Below are 17,092 nucleotides of genomic sequence, written 5' to 3'. Positions count from 1 at the left end.
AAGGAGAACACCTCCTACTTATCTGCCTCTCTTCTTTTTATTTTGTGTTTTTTTTCTCTCATTTTCCCATTGTTTTGGTCTCCCGTCTCCATTGTCTTTGAGGATGCATGCACAAATTCAGCATATGAGTGTTTTTTTTTCTTTTTTAATCATTATTAATATTATTATTTGAACTGCTTTTAAATAATTCCTTGCAATATCTGTAATGGGTGATTGAGCAAAAATGCCAGTCTCGGTCACTGAGGCGTTGTTCTTAGTTCACGCTCAGAACCAAGAAGAGACTCACAAGGAAAAAAAAACGACTCTTTCGCAAGAAAAGACTCTCTGGTCAAGAGGGACTCAGCAGGATCTGGACGACCCTCTCTCGGCCTTCCCCCCTTTCCTGTCCCGAATGAAGGGAGCGCTGACAGGAGGAGGAGGAGGAGAGAAAAGCCGGTTGATATAAAAAGGAGGGAGCAGAGAGCTGTTGTCGTTTTTGGCACCTCCGTGTCGGACGTTAGGGGGCGTGGAGGTGTGAGACTCGAGAGAGAAGGGGAGGGCGAGGTGGTTTTTACTCTGTGCTTACCCTGGGGTCCGGCTCCGTCCCTGCTGGGCCTCCCTCTGTACTCTCTCTCAGCACTCAGTCCTGCCTCATTAAAGTGGAATACTGATTACATCTTTTCTGTCAGTCTCTTTCTGTCTAATTACACGTCACTCTGTGTTCACATCTGTCTCAGCGTCTCTCTCTCGTTTGTTTTTTTTTTGTTTTTTGGTATCGTTCTTTGTCCCGCTGTGTCGCTTCCTGTGTATGTCTTTGTGTTTGTCTTGGTATGCATTTGTCTCTCTCATGTGTCATTCTCTGTGATAGCCTAAGCACTGACTTTGCTGGAGGACGGACAGACAGGCAAGGCTGGCTGGCTGTGGGGGGTGGGGGCGTGGAGGGGGGGGAGGGTGGTGTTGGTGGGTGTGGGAGGGGCGGGTAGGTGGGTGCAGCATCACAGCCTCTCCCGAGTGGGGATCCAGATGTAAGGCCCTGATTGCTCCTCGATCACTGTCTTTACTTTGTGGTAAACCTCTTCGAAGCTGTCCCCCTCCACGACAGCTGCAGCGGGACAGAGGATGTGAGAGGGGGGGGGGGAGAGGGAATGAAGAATGGAGAAAAGAGCAGGAGCGAGCAGAAAAGAAGGGAAACAGGGGGGAGGAGGGAGAAAAGGAGACAGTGGAAACAAAGATAATCAGATGCGTTTGCCTGGTGAGTCATGATGAAGACTGTAATCAAGCCTACTATTAATATACATCATGAATTATGATAATCTACATCTAAAGCAATGCAGATTGACAAGCTGACAAATCTCTATTACACATCTCCGCTTCACGTCTAAAACTTTGGGTCGATTCAGTGCTACAAATCGGTGAAATCTGAACAGCAGAAACATGCATACCCACATTTACACTTCGAATTATAAAATGTCACGTACACCACCTGTTCAGATTTCTTGTTATGAATTGCAAACAGCAGTGGATTAGCGAGCAAACTTTTATATTCACACCCGGTTGCTGTGATTTGCGATAAATGCTTGTTAAAGTGCCCCGTGTTCACCCGATTTCAGTTCTGGCAGGAAAGCAGAAATGACACGTAGCAGCAAATCTGAGTAATCAAAGCTTTGCTGTGAAGTTCAAGTATGATTTTTTGAAGACATTTATTGACATTTAGAATTGAGAAAAGAGAAAATGTGTCAAATGGTAAGAGGTGATAGCGACAGTAATGAAATTTGAAATGCACACATCATCGCCATCTGAAGAGCACACTGCATCATCATCAACGGCCAGAAATATGCATGACCTGTTGTTTCTAGCACTAAGTGTTGTCATCATAAAACTGAACATTTTAATCATGACCACTTCAGATCCAGTTGATTGTGACTAAGCCTACAGCGGAGCGCAAAGACAGGTGTATTAGCCCCCCTTCACCATCAGGGGTCGCCATATATCCCATACCCAAATCCCCTTTACAGTACACATGGTGTGTAGAGAATGTGTGGTACATGTTCTGGAAATCCCAGACTTGGTGTGGAAAGGTGTGTATAGATCGTCTCTGTGCATGTGAGTCATTTAGACACGAGGTCTCTGGTCTTACCTGAGAAACACTCTAGGAAGTCTTGTTCTAGTTTGAGAGCGCGGTCCATTCCTTTCCTGGCCTGCTCTTCTGTCAGGCGAGTGTTGATCTCTCTGCACAACACCACACACAAAGTCATCTCTCATGATAGATGTTTTTTCCATGATGTGTATTCAACATCTGTACTAAATACTTTATGTGTGCTGAATGTTTACAGTACGTACAGGACATTCTCCAGTGACTTGGGCCGGACAAAGATGGCGATAGGATGGAGCTGAGCAGCTTGTAGTCTACGCACAGCATTGGCCGATACATCCAGGATGCAGTGTTTCCCCTGCTACTTACACACACATACAGGGGAAGAGATGATGAGGAATAATGAATAAAAACTGTCATGAGATCAGATATAACATTTTTAGTAATGTCTTTTTAATCCAAAACTGTTCTCCAGTGGGTTATTGCTTTTATAAAACAGTGTTAACATTGTAATACAAAGGAAGCAAATGTGCAATAAATCTTTCATGTTTGATCAGCAATAATTAAATAATATTTAAATGTTACTCTTGTGTCTAGAGTTATAGTTCTAGTGCCAGTATGAGTGGTGATATCAGTTTGCGCGTTACTATTTAAATTACACTTAGGTTGTCACAGCTGTGCGTTTATCTGTTTTACAATGGCTTTGAATGCGCATCAGCCAATCAGAACTGACGACTGGAATTGCCCATTTTATCAAGTGTCATCATCACGTACCTGCTCAGCCACCTCGCGGACACTCTGGACGCTGGTGCCGTACAGGTGGCTGTTGTACTGTCCCGCCTCGATGAAGCGGTGGCTCTGGATGTCCTTCTCCATCTGTTCCCGTGACGACACAAAGTGATAGTCCCGCCCATCCACCTCGTACTCCCTCTTAGGCCGTGTGGTGTCTGTGGATTGAAGGACGACACGATCACTCTGGTGGCCTAGCAGCGCATGAGCCGCTTTACTCATTCATTCATTTCATCCAAATTTTATGAATAAACGAATGAATGAGCAAAAACAGCTCACGCCACTTTGAATCTCCAAACTAAACCAATCACACTCTAGGACGGATGCAGTATAATCGCCCTGAAATGGCTGCAGGTGGCAGCAGTGACATCAAGTGAAACCACAGGATTGATCAATCTATATAATTCCAATATAAATACTTACGTGGGACACAAGATCCGAACTTATCAGGGAACTCAGACAGCAAGTCATCATTTACCCTGTCCTTCACGGGACCCAGTATTATGATGGGCCTCGCATAATGAACTTTGCACGGAGAGAAAGACAGAGAGACAGACAAAGATAGAGTGGGAGAAGTTGGAGAAAAGAAATAAATACAAAAAATATATCACCTTAAAAATGTAGAGGAAAATGTCAATTCAAAACATTGTATTGTATGATCTTACCTTCCACTTGTGTGACTGTCTCATAACTGTGTGAGTTGTTGTCCCTCCCTGGAGACGGGACATAGAAGCATCAGCCAGGCAGAAATGTCTTATCACTGTTATTGAAATGACATTAAACTGGCCGCTCCTTACTGTGCGTTCACTCCAAGCAACTCAAGCAAACCAGTCAGCAGAGTTCAGTGCATGTTCTATGACCGGAGGAAAGTCAGCCGGTGCCCTCCATAATCACCTCATCATTTCCCCGTGAGGAAAAGTTGGCTACAGCTGAACTTTTGGGTGACGTTACCCGTCAGCAGCTAATCATAAACCAGTGTTGCTATGTGTCTTGTCCTTGCTGCAATATCATTGGGGCTACGGCTTGCAATCAGCTGGCTTAAATCAGCCAGAGGAGCAGCAGGGTTGTTAGCAGTCTAGTACAGTTATGCTGCAGGCCAACTTACCTTGAGAGCCCAAGCTGTCCCGACTATGGTCCTGCAACACAGAAAAGCACAGAGGCTTAGACTGAGAGAGAACATTTTGAGAGAACCTGCCTCATTCAAACAGCTCTGTCGAATATGCTTACCCTCTCTTTGGTGTTAACGCGAGACCACTCTTTCCTTTCAACCCTGGAGAGGTCAGGAGCAAAAAGAAAAAGCATTGAAATTCAGAGAGGGAAAAGAGAAAAAGAGGGAGGTGAGAAAGAACAACAATCAAGATGTAGCTAAAAAAAAAATGATGACTGTTCATCTGTAACTCCCAATTGTATGAAGTTTTTTAATCATACACTGAGCAGAAAGATTTAATCAAGGCGTGCGGTGAATGGTGAAACAAAACAAGAGACCACTACACACACACAGTCCTATCACACACTGACACGCACTGAGAGGAGTGTCTGACCTGTGTTTGCTGGGGATGAAGCCAACCTCCTCGGCCTCGTTCTGGGGGCTCACCCTGCGGGCCTGCCACCACTCCTCGTCCCCACAGTCCAACACATGGAGAACGTCTCCAAACCTGAAGCCCAGCGCCTGACTGAGGAAGCCACAGTCTGCAGTCTTGTCATAGTCAAAAAGAGCCCTGCGTGATGGAAGAAGTCAATAGTCTTTAACTCTTTGAAATTATTATTCACTGAAATAGCCTGTAATCAGTGTTTTGGAAAAACAATCATCTGAGTACACTCAGTTGTGTCACAAATCTAACAACCACATGGAGGTCCAGCGGAGAATTGGCTGTGTGCAAATAATGACTAAATATATAACAAAAAAGAGAGATACCTAAAAAAATGTGGTGGTAGGCCAATTCAGTAATGCTATAAGTAAAAGTGAATGGTCCAGTAGGGTAAATTTCTTTCCAATTTTAGGTTACTGCAAGGAAACTATCTTGTCTTTAGCCCTTGTCCTCTGGTCCTTACCTACTCCGAATCAGCTCAGTTAACCTAAACAAACAGCTGGTTTTGACCTTGACATTGTTAGCTAGCACAGCAGGCTAATTTTGCAAAGCACTCAATGTTAATGTTCATATGCATTTTCTTGTTTGCTTCTAGTAAATATGCTAGCTAGTGCGCAAATTAGATGTTAGGCAGTGATGATTAGCGGTTAGCTAACAAGCTGAGACTATCTAAATACAAAATCAATCAGATGTATCAGTAGGGAAATTATCAGTCTCTCCACAAAAATAGACACAGAAATTAAATGGCTAAATTGTACATTTAGAAACGCAATAATTTGTTCATAGCCCAAGAGTTGTGGACCTCCAATATGGCCGCCAGAGGGTGCATTACATCACCTGAAAGCCCCCTACTGGACCCACTGTGTGAGCTGTCATGCTGGTGTGTACTGTTACTGCTGTAGAGTCAGACCTGATGTAGAAGCCTCTCTTTGGGTTGCTCCTTAGCGTTGTGGTCCCAGAGCCCATGCTGCTGTTCATCAGCTGTTCCCTCAAGTCATGGATCTTAGCCTCGAAACGGCTGTACTCTGAAACACAGAAATACAAACACATATAGACCAATTATAGACATACACTCTTACACTGCAAAAGAAATCCATCTGTACAAGTCATTTAGTTCCGTATTCAGTCTTAAAATCATATTTTTCGCAAAATGAAGCAGATCACTCCATTAGTAGACACTCTCTAAATGACAAAAAAAGAAGAAAATTCAAACTCATTCAAACTCAATATCAGACTAAATGACTTGCAAAGATGTATATTTTTTTGCAGCATAAAAAGATGTGTCAATTTTCAACACGTTTGTATTTGAAGGGTTAGGGTTAGGTTGCTACCTCAAATTAATCACGAAATATATCTAAAAAAAAAAAATGATTCTGTCCTCAAAAAATGAACTATTTTATAAGCAAATGTAGATGACTCCTAACTTCAAAACTAACCCATAATCTGTTTAACTTTAATGCCAGCAGTCAATATGGGAGAGTGGGTGTCTTTTTTTTAAATGATGGATATCTAATTTTGGAAGGAAACTCTTCATTCCTAGTCATGGACAACACACATTCATGTTACTGACCAACACAACACATGTTCACTACAGCATGTGTTGTATCAATATGTACAGTAACACAAACACAAACATGGATGTGTTAACAATGACACACCCTTCGTACGAGTGTATATTATGACAGAGACAGACAAATATGACAAATGTGGCATCTTTGTGTTGCATTTCTGGCTTTACCATCTGGTCTGTACTGAGCAATGATGGTCACTGTCTGGCCGGCGTTCTTCAGTGCTGCAGCTGCCTGTTCGTGTGTGGCCATACGCAGGTCCACGCCATTCACCTGACACACACAACATGGCTGTTAACACCTAGAGCTGAGGAATCGCTGTGTCACTATGGAGTGTGTGTGTGTCTATATGTGTGTGTGAAAACATTATGAAGGAAATAGTGTCCTTACACTCAGGATCTGATCGCCCTTGTGCAGCTCTCCACTGAGGTCAGCGGGACCCCCAGCCAGGATGAAGGAGATGAAGATTCCCTCTCCATCCTCTCCTCCCACGATGTTGAAGCCCAGACCTGTGGAGCCTCGGTGGATCAGCACTCTCCGAGGGTCCCTGGTAGAAACGGGACAGAAGAAAATACTACATATTATCGATATTAATGCAAATTCAAATACAAACAGAAATACAACATACACTAACGCTGATACTAATACCAGGCTAATACTAATTATATTACAAGTAGTAATACTAATACTCCTCCTTGTTGTCGTCATCCTCCTCCTCCTCTTCCTACTATTACTACTACTACTAGTACTACTTCTGATAACAACAACAACAACAACAACAACGACAACAACAACAACTATAACAATAATTCAATATGTATGTGGAACATGACCTAAGGACACATAGGGTCGTTGCTCACCTAGGCAGGTCTTCGTCTCCCATCATGCCATGCAGCACGGGAGAAAACCGGCTAGGTGATGTGGGAGTGAGGGCTTGTGGGTAATCTGACCCCAGATAGCTGGGGTGGCTGAGGTCTGTATCCATATGAGAATATGCTGGAAAAACACAGACAAAAGCAAAAGAACTATAATACACCAGGCATATGCACAGATAAAATCCAAAGGAGAAGTATCCTTGTTGAAAGTGATAATTTGTAATCTTTTGTCTAAAAAATGTCTGCCATCATCTCAACCTGAAACAAGTTCAGATATGAAAGCTGGTGCCCTACTTCACAAAAGGCATTTTACCCGCTCCTTCAAAAGTTTTACATTTACCAAGAGACAAATTCAGGTCAGTCAGTCAGATATCAGACTCTTCACTCTTCTATACCGGGATGCTGTCAAACTTCATCACGGTTTAAGAAAATAATGTTCTACAAATAATGTCTGCTGTTTAATGTGCAGCATCTACTGAATAAAAATAGCCAATATTTCTATTTTTGTGAAAATGTATACTTAACCATGAATCTTCACACCTTAGCTTTATATTTTCACACTCCCACAATCCGCTTGTTGAATTCAGAAAGAACTAGCTACTCCTTCAACTCTATTTTTAACTAATGTCCAAATCTGAGGAAGTTTTTTTTAATGTATACTCTTGGAAATACATCTTGACTTTTTGGTGACAATTTGCAACCCTGTTTGGCTGAAATATGCACTTGTACAATGTGTTTTGAAAGTTTTTAGCTCACCAAATGTGCAGTGGGGCTGTATAGAAATGGTACTTGTTTATTTGTCTTGACCCCTTGCCCCTAACAAAGTCAATGGATGTCAGTGCAAAAACAAGCGAGAGAGAGAGAGAGAGAGAGAGAGAGAGAGAGAGAGAGAGAGAGAGAGAGAGAGAGAGAGAGAGAGAGAGAGCAGAGGAGGACTTACTGCTGGTGAGGTCTGGAGGGTTGTAGGAGTTGGTCAGGTACAGGTTGTTGGGCTTGGCCACCCTGAGGTAGACCACCTCGGCTGTGTTCTTCAGAGCCCCCACCGCATCCTCATGCATCACATCCTCCAGACACACACTGTTCACCTGATCAGGCACAACGAGCAGGGGAACCAGGATTCAATCAGGATCCAGTCAGAGTAACCAGCTACAAACTACAGCTACACAAGACTCTGTGTGCAGGGGTGCTGCTAGGAAATCTGGATCCGCTGGCCAGATGTGACACTGGATCGCCCACTCCGACGTGTTTAAGTACAGGATTACTTCCCCTCTCTGAACGGCTCCCCTGGCTTGGGGCCCCCTAAAAGTAATCTGTGTTTTCCCACCAGTAGCGTCACCCCTGTGTGTGTGTGTGTGTGTGTGTGTATCCATATGATTATATATTTATAAACCAGAATTATTGCATGTGACTTAATAAAAATAGTGATGGTAAAATTCTTTTGGAAAAGAGTTATAGTAAGTGGAAGCATGGTGTCACATCTCATTTAGAAGTAAAGCACTGGATCGGACACCATTTAGTAGAAACGCCAGCACCATTTTGATGTTGCTGGTATTGAACTTGCCTTTCACCTACTATGCTGCAGTCTCTCTGTCGTCCAACAGATGGCAGTAATACTGCTTGACACCCATTGTGGCACCGCTACAGTTAAACATTTATCCCATCCCACACATCTATTACCATATTAATGAAAGTAATCTCGGGCCATGAAAATTACAGCTGTAATTTATCTTGGCTTTAATACATCAATGCTGCTGAAGTACACAAGTGTGTGAGTGTGCGTGTGTGTGTGTGTGTGTGTGCATGTGCTAAGACCTTAACATGTGGGAGACTGAGGCTATCAATGAAGTATGTGCGCGTACATTGTGCATGCATGCTAGCTAGGACACATGAGTGACCAACCGCTAATATCTTATCCCCGATCTGCAGACGGCCATCTTTGTGAGCAGCCCCGCCCTCGATGATCTTGGTGACATAGATACTGTTATCTCCTGGTATGTGCTGGTTTCCCACCCCTCCGGCAATGCTGAAACCTAAGCCTGAGAAAGGGAGAGATGAGAAAGGGAGAGAGCGAGAGTGAAGGAGGTATGGGTTAACACAGAGCTGATATGCTAAATCCAGATGGCAGAGCTAAGCCGGGTATAAAGCACTCACATGCCCACACAAAAGCACTGACACACCAATCCACGCTCACAACTACCTTTGGGCCCTTTGATGAGTTTGATCTCGGTGACTTTCTCTGCTGCTGGTTTCCTGCGGAGAACGTAGAGGCGGACGATAGCACCTGCCTCCTTAAGAGCCTCTACGGCTTGGCTGTGTGTCACCTCCCTCACATCAACATCATTCACAAATAGGATGCAATCGTTCACACTAACAAACGGAGAGAGAGGGAGAGAGACGGTGGGAGGGAGAGGGAAAATACAGCATCAGTTTGTTTTGGTGAAGGAATCTGGTGTAATACTCCACCAGAGAAGGTCAGGAGAAGTCAACCTCCCACATTCACTGCGTTGGGGATCCGGTGTTGCCACTGGCATTTAGGCCCCCCCCCCCCCCCCCCCCCCCCCCAACTCTCAATATCTGATTGTAAATTGAGAATAAAAGAGTGAAGAAAGCCTTGTGCTATTGATCCATGGGGCTCTGGAGAGCTATGGAATAGTTTTCTAAGTGCTATCAGTTGTTGGGAAAGATGAAGAGTTGATATGGTAAGTGAAAGTAACAGCATGTATAGAGGAGACCTTGATTTTAGAACAAGTGGAATTTGATGAAATACAATTTGTTCTAGAAAGGCCTAAACACATTACTTATCACAATCCCATCTGTCTGCTGCTTAAAATTGAGATTTTGGTCATGAAAATGATGTGTGTAAAAGTTTGTCCAACTGAAATAATCATTGAGGTTGCAAGAGATTTAACAATTGAGATACATCAATAAAGCCATCTCCAAAGGGAACCAGACACCGCTGACATCATCATACAAAGGACCGCACACCGACTGAGCTGAAGCACATTGATGAGGCAATATATATTTTTATCGTTAGCACTTGTACCATAGCAGAACCCGTTTTGGTGCCATAGAGAACCATTTTAAAAAGGTTCTTCATGGTCATACATACAACCTTTATGGTGCCATAAAGGAACATTTACGCATTTTTCTCTTGAGGCTCTTGAGTCATTGAGGCATTCGATGTAGAACAATTACCTTAACTAAAGAATGCATGTAAGTCATCAAAGTCTGTGTGTAAGTCATCAAATAGGGATAACAAAGGATCTCTTAGCATGCCAATGCCATCCTATTCATGCAGATTTCTGTAGCGTTTTGACATATTAACTTGGCTTACCAAAGACATTACGACATGGGCAACCATGAGCTTGACAGAGTAAGGTTTTTACTTCTCTCCTTGGGGTATTTGAGATATGTTGCTCATAGCAGTCAGAAAAGGACAAGAAAACCCAGGCATTCAGGCAGATATTAAGTCTTCTCTCCAGGCCTCCTTGAAACTCTGAGGTCATCCCAGAGGGATGTTGATAGGTCGAGTGTAAAGAGGAGGGCGTGATGCCTCTATCCATGTCTTCTTTATTGCAGTGTAACAGGGAAAAAGGCTCATAAAGTGCAGTTTTATGCAGAAAGGCAGACTCTTTACTACAGCTGTACTCTGTACTACTACTGTTTCAAAGGTGGGAAAACAAACTTTATACTTGTCACAGATTCTTGTAATGGGCCCCTTCAGAATCTGCTGCTTCTGAGCTTTTATTTGAGATCTCATTTATGTATATAGAGCAGTGGCTTTGCTGAAGCTACCACAGTTTGTTTGGTTAGAACCCAATTTTTTCATCTAAAATCTGTCTTTCCTTCTAGTTTCCACATAGTTTCCTCCATTTGCACAGTAAAATTGAGCATGATACAAGCATTAGAAGATTTAAATCCTAACAGTGCCAAGGCAAAATCTTGACAATCAAAAATATTCATACCCTTACCTTTTCTTGACCTTGTTCTCTAGTTATATTTGCTCAAAATGGGACCGCACTTAACATATACAGTATATACAACACTCTTTTGTGCCACCGGAAAACAAATCAAACAAAAAGCATCAATCATACAATAGACACGGAAGTCTTTCATGAGAACATTGCAGGACATTTTGAGAGAAACAGTAGACGAATACAGAGTGTAAAATTGTATAAAATTATGAAAAAACTTGGCAGCAGATATCAATTTGGTTGAGGCGCGCTGACCTTGAATGAGAGGCAGCTTTATCCATCTTCTCTAATGTAACTCTGATAGCCAATGGGCTGTACTGTGGTATTGTACTTTGGGCTGGGAATGAAGGGGCCGGGTTATCTTTAGGCTGTTTGTCTACTGGGTGGGTTTGTGACTTGTGTGTCTGGGTGAGTGATCGCAAAGGATAAAGTGTAGGAAAGTTGATTTCTGGGAGAAGACATGAGTGTATGTGTGCAGGCTGGTTTTGTGCTCAGTGTAGTAGTGTGTGTGTGGTTTTACCTCAGCCGTCCATCTTGAGCTGCAGCTCCTCCAGGTATGATTTTGGTGATGAAGATGCTGGGGTCATCACCCACGTGGGGATTGTCTGTTCCCCCCGCTATGCTGAAGCCAAGGCCTGAGTTACCCTAAATACAAACAAATACACAGACTGAGTATTAGTCACACCAGGGGATTTGATGGTGGTTTTGGGGGTTTTATCCAATAATAATCACGTGATTAGCTGGATCTACCATGCTGCTATGTCTACCAATACTGATCAGGTTTGACTGAATCACTAGGATCACCAATAAATGTAAAAGGTAGAGGTAAAGTATATACTGTATATGTTTGTCTAAACTCAAGTCTAATGATCAGATTCAGACTCACTCTCTCCAGTGTGATCTCCTCATACTCGATTTCCCCCTCTGTTCCATTCACCTGCGAGAATAAGATGTTTCTGTTAACTGTCATTTAGAGAAAAATTAATTTTAACTTATTTCTACTCATCCTTTATTTATACAGACAATTAGACATGTCTCTAAACAGTCCTGAGTCCTGTTTTGAGTAAGTGCAACATTAATAACTAGAAGGCCCTTGGTGGAGGCAAACCTCTGCCAAGACTGAACAGTTCTCCAAATTGCAAAGCTGCAGTCTCCGTAATGGTTTGTTTATCATTTGTCTTCTGGGTTTGATTTTCTGAGAAAATAGCATGCGAAAGCAACGCTGTTTAGCAGCCGACTTGGAAGTCCCAGATGTTGGACCTTCCCACCAGCTCCTGAACACAGCGTCACAGTTATTTGCTAAAAAACAATCTTGGGCCAAGGGCTAACCGTCTGTCTGTTACTTTTTGAGATATCTTGAGTGAAAATAATATTAACAATAATATCCTTACAGCTTCATTGGGAGAGATAATGAAAAACAATGAGTACATTACAAATGATAAGAAAACAATCAAGAACAATATACAGTAGCCTATAATAATATATCATCAAAAGAAGGGAAAATAACCAAATAAATGTGCAAAGAACTACTATTACTGCTACATATTATGTACTATGCTATTATATTTCCTTTGAATTAATGATAAATTACATAAAATATAAATAAATAGCAACCAAAGATAACAGTTTTTTGCTATAGAAGTAATTTTAAAATGGAGAATAAGAGAAGAAAATGCCGCTCTCCCTTGGACTGCGGATAGATATTTAAAGCAGGCCAGTGTGGTACCTGGCTTATATTTGATAACAGCAACACTGTTCCTGTTGTCTAGTTCACCTTCTGGCTAAACAACTTAGCTACACATCAGCTACACCTCTGCAATTAAAAAAGTCCCTAAGGAAGAGTGATTTAAGGAACTTCAAACTGCATAGGTTTGGTGTCTGACCTAGAAAACACATTGTCATAGTGCTGTAGTGGTGCAAAAACAGTGGTCTATGATGACAGGTTTTTCTCTGAGAAGCTTCATTTCCTAATCCCTCATAATAACTCATGATAACATTTTATATAGGTATATTTATATAGGTATTTCAGTGCTTTTATTTTAGAAACTGCATCTTTAAACAACTTCAAATTAAGTGTTAAATGTTAAATGTTAAATGTATATCAGAAGGTGAGTACATAACATATTAATTTGTTAAATCGTTAACATTCATTTTAAAAGTTGAATTAAAAAGTAATCACATTAATAATTTAGATTAAAACAATAAGCAAAGACACACCTGGATTCTTGTAAAGGAATGGAATTACTGATAATACAGACTGAACATGAAGGCAGCACCTAAGTTAGCCATGTGGTTGAGTCTAACATAGTAACACAATAAAGAGAAGATTAAACATAATCCTTACATATGGGGAGCCATCGAGTGTGTCAGTGTTCACCACCACTGGAGGAGAATTTCCCTGGAGGCAGAAAAGGAAGTGGCAGAAACGTTATTAAGAAATAAGGGCAGAAACTCAAAGAGCAGGCAGCTCCTGGATGAATCCTCGGCTCGTCCCTGAACCTCTGCCTCCGCCTCTCCTGCAGCCGCAGCCAAGAACGATGTCCATTTTAGCTCTGAGCTGTGATAACGCTGTTCTCACTCTGTTATGGTTGTCACTCTGCTAAAGGATAGAGTGCACCGCCAGAGAGACATGCTACTATCCATCAAGGTCGGGGCCATTCATGAACTGAATTGAGAATGCATGATAAATTCCAATTCAATTCCTGGAGTTGGAATTGGAATTGGAATGTCACCCAGCTCTATGGAAACAGAATTGGAACTGAATTGGAATGACAGGAAACAGAACTGAATTCCATTAATTCCACTTCTAAGGTTGATTTGACTTGCTGAACATTATAAATCAAACATTATGACTCAAATGAAAGACAGTTAAACAAATCAAACACATTCAATCATAATGTATGCAGTACGATTACGTAATGCATGAAATACCACCTGAAAGGTGGTACTGAATATCATTTTATGATATTCAGTATTGATAATATATAACACTACGTGTAATCTCACATATGTGGTAAGAAAAAAAATAATAATAATTTTGAATTTCACTGAATTTCATTGAATTCAACTTCCTGAAATTCCAATTCAATTCCAATTTTGTTTCCTGTAGGTTTTTTCAAATTCCAATTCCAATTCCTCAGTTGAATTGGAATTGATGAGTTCATTCATTAATTGACCCCAAACCCTGCGATCCATCCACGATAGACATGGAAACAACCAATCCTACCCCCATGTTTTTCCTAACCCTTTCTTTGGTTTATCTTGGTATAGCTATTAGTGCTTTGATGACAGTAGAGCTTGTATTGATGATGCCGTCTAGTGATTACTGCGGGACATGGACAGCCACGTCCCGCCCACCAGTCACTTAAAACAAACCCCTCAGTGAGTCATCTGCACCCAGACTCACATTGACAGCACACGGTGGCGATCTCCTCGCACACTCAGAGGACGATGAGGTAACAGTAACTGGATAACAAGGCCGTGACATAGTTATTCCGATTATCGTCTATGGACGTATAATGTCACTTCACTTGCTGGTCAGTTTTTGCTATTCTTCTTTTTTGGCATTCCACATTTTGACCAGAAACATACATAGGTGCATCCGCGACGATTTGCCTAAAGTGTAAAACCCGAGAAAGCCGAGAGCCACAAACATCTCATCGTTTCAGCAAGTCATTAATTAAGAACAAGGTGATTCAGTAAACGACAAGTCAATGACAGGACAGGCTTATTGGCATTGATGTGGTTTAGGTTTACCTCTCTCTCTCTCTCTCTCTCTCTCTCTCTCTCTCTCTCTCTCTCTCTCTCTCTCTCTCTCTCTCTCTCTCTCTCTCTCTCACACACACACACACACACACACACACACACACACACACACAGAATGTCAGGGGCATTCAATGTGAATCTACAGCTCATGTACAGTGTCACCATTAACCTCCAGCATAATTATTCCTCTCCTATTTTTTTTTAATCCCTTCTTTTCTAACTTACTCTCATCCTATTGTTCTTCTTTCCAGGATATGCATCAAGGCATCTGAGGTCTGAAGATGCAAATCTAACCATCATGTACTCCTTGGAGAATGCTCTGTCTGCAGCATCTCTGACTCCCTATCTAAACTCCTGTATTTATTTCTGTCATTGTTTCGTCCCACCCTGATTAGCATGGGGGAGACGCCATGCATCTAAAGTGCTTACAGAACAGCAAACAGCAGCAGCAGCATAAAATCAGCCTGCTGACCTTCACAGACCTGACAGCTGTAATACACATGCCTGGTACACACACACACACACACACACACACACACACACACACACACAAACTACCCTTCAAATCTGATTAACATTTCTGAGGTTTTAAGAAATCCTTACCCAATGATCTTTATGTGATGGCATTGGGACAAGGTATTTTTTCCCCCCTCACTCCATCACTCTCTCAGAGATTTAGCTGTCCAATTTTATTATGGAAGTCAATGGAAGTCATTGGAGAACTTGAGCAACACAAATCCACTGTAAGTGAGATGATGTGGGCGATGATTTATATTTTATTTGAAAGCTCAGCGACTGAACTCAGCACATATCCAATACTGTGCTTGAATTTTCTGATGGATCCCATTAAATTTCATTCTGATGTATTGAAGACCCGGGTGTCAGCTTTGTTAGCAAGAAAGACAAAAGTAACATAATTTTTGAAAGGAGGATATTCTTCAAAAACCCCAAATATTCTTAAACATAAATTTCCCCAATTTCCTTTTCACTTTTATACAATAGAATAACACAAAGAACAAAACAAAATGCATTTAGAAATATCCTTGTAGCTTGTTTTTCATATATTTCAACTCTTCACACATCACCATCATCCCACTCTCCTAGCTCTCTTTCCCATAATTGTTCAAGTGTAATGCCACTCAAATATCTGCCATTATATAGTGAAAACACTGGTCCAAATGAGGAGCAGACTTAAAGCTCTCCCTCACAAAAATCCAGATTTCTACGTTGCCTGTACACAGTTGGATTATAGCAGCGCTGAGCAGAGCTTTAGCCTTTAGCTGTGTCTAACGGGCCGTGCTTCTGAACATCACGTCAGAAGCATCCTTATCTAGAGACAGAAATAACGGGTGTAGCCGGCAGAAATCCAAGCCCAGCGCAGGCAGTTTCCCTGCAGGGATTCTGACAGAGCGCTCTCCCGCTCTCTCTGCTGTGTCAAGTCGTTGGAAGTTGGGGTTGTGAGGATTTACAGTGTTTGGCCGTTGCCCACCTATATTTTAGCACCACCTATTCAGCTAACGCATCTTCTGCCATGGCTCTACAGGCAGCACCACCATCCATCCACCTCGTGATGGATTTATACACAGCGAGCTAACCGCCAGAATATACACCTAAAACAGCTAAAACACATGCATTTTGAGTTTTTCTGCTTTTTCTGTTTTCTAATTTCAGAGTAAATATATTATATTGTAATGACATGATTGTATTTCAGTAACGTAACTGTATTGTAATAACATCACCAGTTATTTCAACTCAAGCCCTTTACATCTTTACACCCTTTCTAGTATGCTATGCACTGTACTGAAGTTACGATAGCTCTGACAGTGAAACAGCATGTTTAAATTCATTCCCTTTCTCCATCACGAGTTGAATATAAACAATGTTAGTATTGACACTGGAAAACACAAGCGTATGTGTCTGCAATACTGTAGTTGCATATTGTACATGCCCCCTTGAATATAAATATGTAAATCACTGTGCATCCCAATAATCTGATCAATCTCTACTGCCTGTATAACTGTATGTTAGTCTGACACTGATACTCCATTCTCTGCATGCTCACACCTCTGGCCTCTAGCTCCTTTCAGTCTTACAGACTTTCTGAGCTGAAGGAGGTAAAATATATTGACAATAATATTGACAATCACCTGTTTAGTTATGCCTAAAAAAATATTCAAAAGACAAGCCTTTCCCATTGATTAAGGCCTATGTACTACTGAGTGTGAGAGAAATGGAGGAGTATGCGGTGGCTACTTCAGATATCATCAGAGCGGATGATGTCATGTGTGAGCTGGTAGTGGATACAGACCAAGGCTCGCATTAGAGGCTCTACACACCTTTTAGCAGCTGGAGAGCCTTTAACACGTAGCAGCCGCGCTGTCAACAAGCAGCTAATGCCCTCTACTGAAATATGCAATTTCACATTATGAACCAGTGTGTGTCCAAAAGTGAAAGAGGGTCT

At 41.9% G+C, this 17,092-nt stretch overlaps 1 protein-coding gene across 2 annotated transcripts in view; it reads right to left on the bottom strand.

The window, feature by feature from the left end:
• Nucleotides 1–974: 974 nt before the first annotated feature.
• The window catches only part of dlg4a (discs, large homolog 4a (Drosophila)), a 41,483-nt gene continuing 25,365 nt past the window's right edge, over nucleotides 975–17,092 (bottom strand). Inside the window, exons 3-21 of one of the 2 annotated variants that reach the window (XM_071898238.2) lie at nucleotides 13,211–13,264; nucleotides 11,753–11,803; nucleotides 11,387–11,511; nucleotides 9,090–9,259; nucleotides 8,792–8,928; nucleotides 7,833–7,977; nucleotides 6,878–7,013; nucleotides 6,408–6,564; nucleotides 6,188–6,290; nucleotides 5,360–5,474; nucleotides 4,402–4,578; nucleotides 4,082–4,130; nucleotides 3,966–3,981; nucleotides 3,526–3,573; nucleotides 3,284–3,385; nucleotides 2,846–3,018; nucleotides 2,320–2,429; nucleotides 2,117–2,208; nucleotides 975–1,081 (exon numbers count right to left, since the gene is read on the bottom strand). In XM_071898238.2, the coding sequence (XP_071754339.1) occupies nucleotides 975–1,081; nucleotides 2,117–2,208; nucleotides 2,320–2,429; nucleotides 2,846–3,018; nucleotides 3,284–3,385; nucleotides 3,526–3,573; nucleotides 3,966–3,981; nucleotides 4,082–4,130; nucleotides 4,402–4,578; nucleotides 5,360–5,474; nucleotides 6,188–6,290; nucleotides 6,408–6,564; nucleotides 6,878–7,013; nucleotides 7,833–7,977; nucleotides 8,792–8,928; nucleotides 9,090–9,259; nucleotides 11,387–11,511; nucleotides 11,753–11,803; nucleotides 13,211–13,264 (2,067 nt within the window). Of the gene's footprint in view, nucleotides 1,082–2,116; nucleotides 2,209–2,319; nucleotides 2,430–2,845; nucleotides 3,019–3,283; nucleotides 3,386–3,525; nucleotides 3,582–3,965; nucleotides 3,982–4,081; nucleotides 4,131–4,401; nucleotides 4,579–5,359; nucleotides 5,475–6,187; nucleotides 6,291–6,407; nucleotides 6,565–6,877; nucleotides 7,014–7,832; nucleotides 7,978–8,791; nucleotides 8,929–9,089; nucleotides 9,260–11,386; nucleotides 11,512–11,752; nucleotides 11,804–13,210; nucleotides 13,265–17,092 lie in introns of both variants that reach the window. The other variant, XM_071898239.2, reaches the window with a different exon arrangement.

This window comes from Centroberyx gerrardi, chromosome 11, assembly GCF_048128805.1.
Source record: "Centroberyx gerrardi isolate f3 chromosome 11, fCenGer3.hap1.cur.20231027, whole genome shotgun sequence".
In the NCBI taxonomy this organism is placed as follows: domain Eukaryota; kingdom Metazoa; phylum Chordata; class Actinopteri; order Beryciformes; family Berycidae; genus Centroberyx; species Centroberyx gerrardi.
Note: the sequence above shows the minus strand (reverse complement) of the source record. Positions and strands in the feature narration are given on the sequence as shown.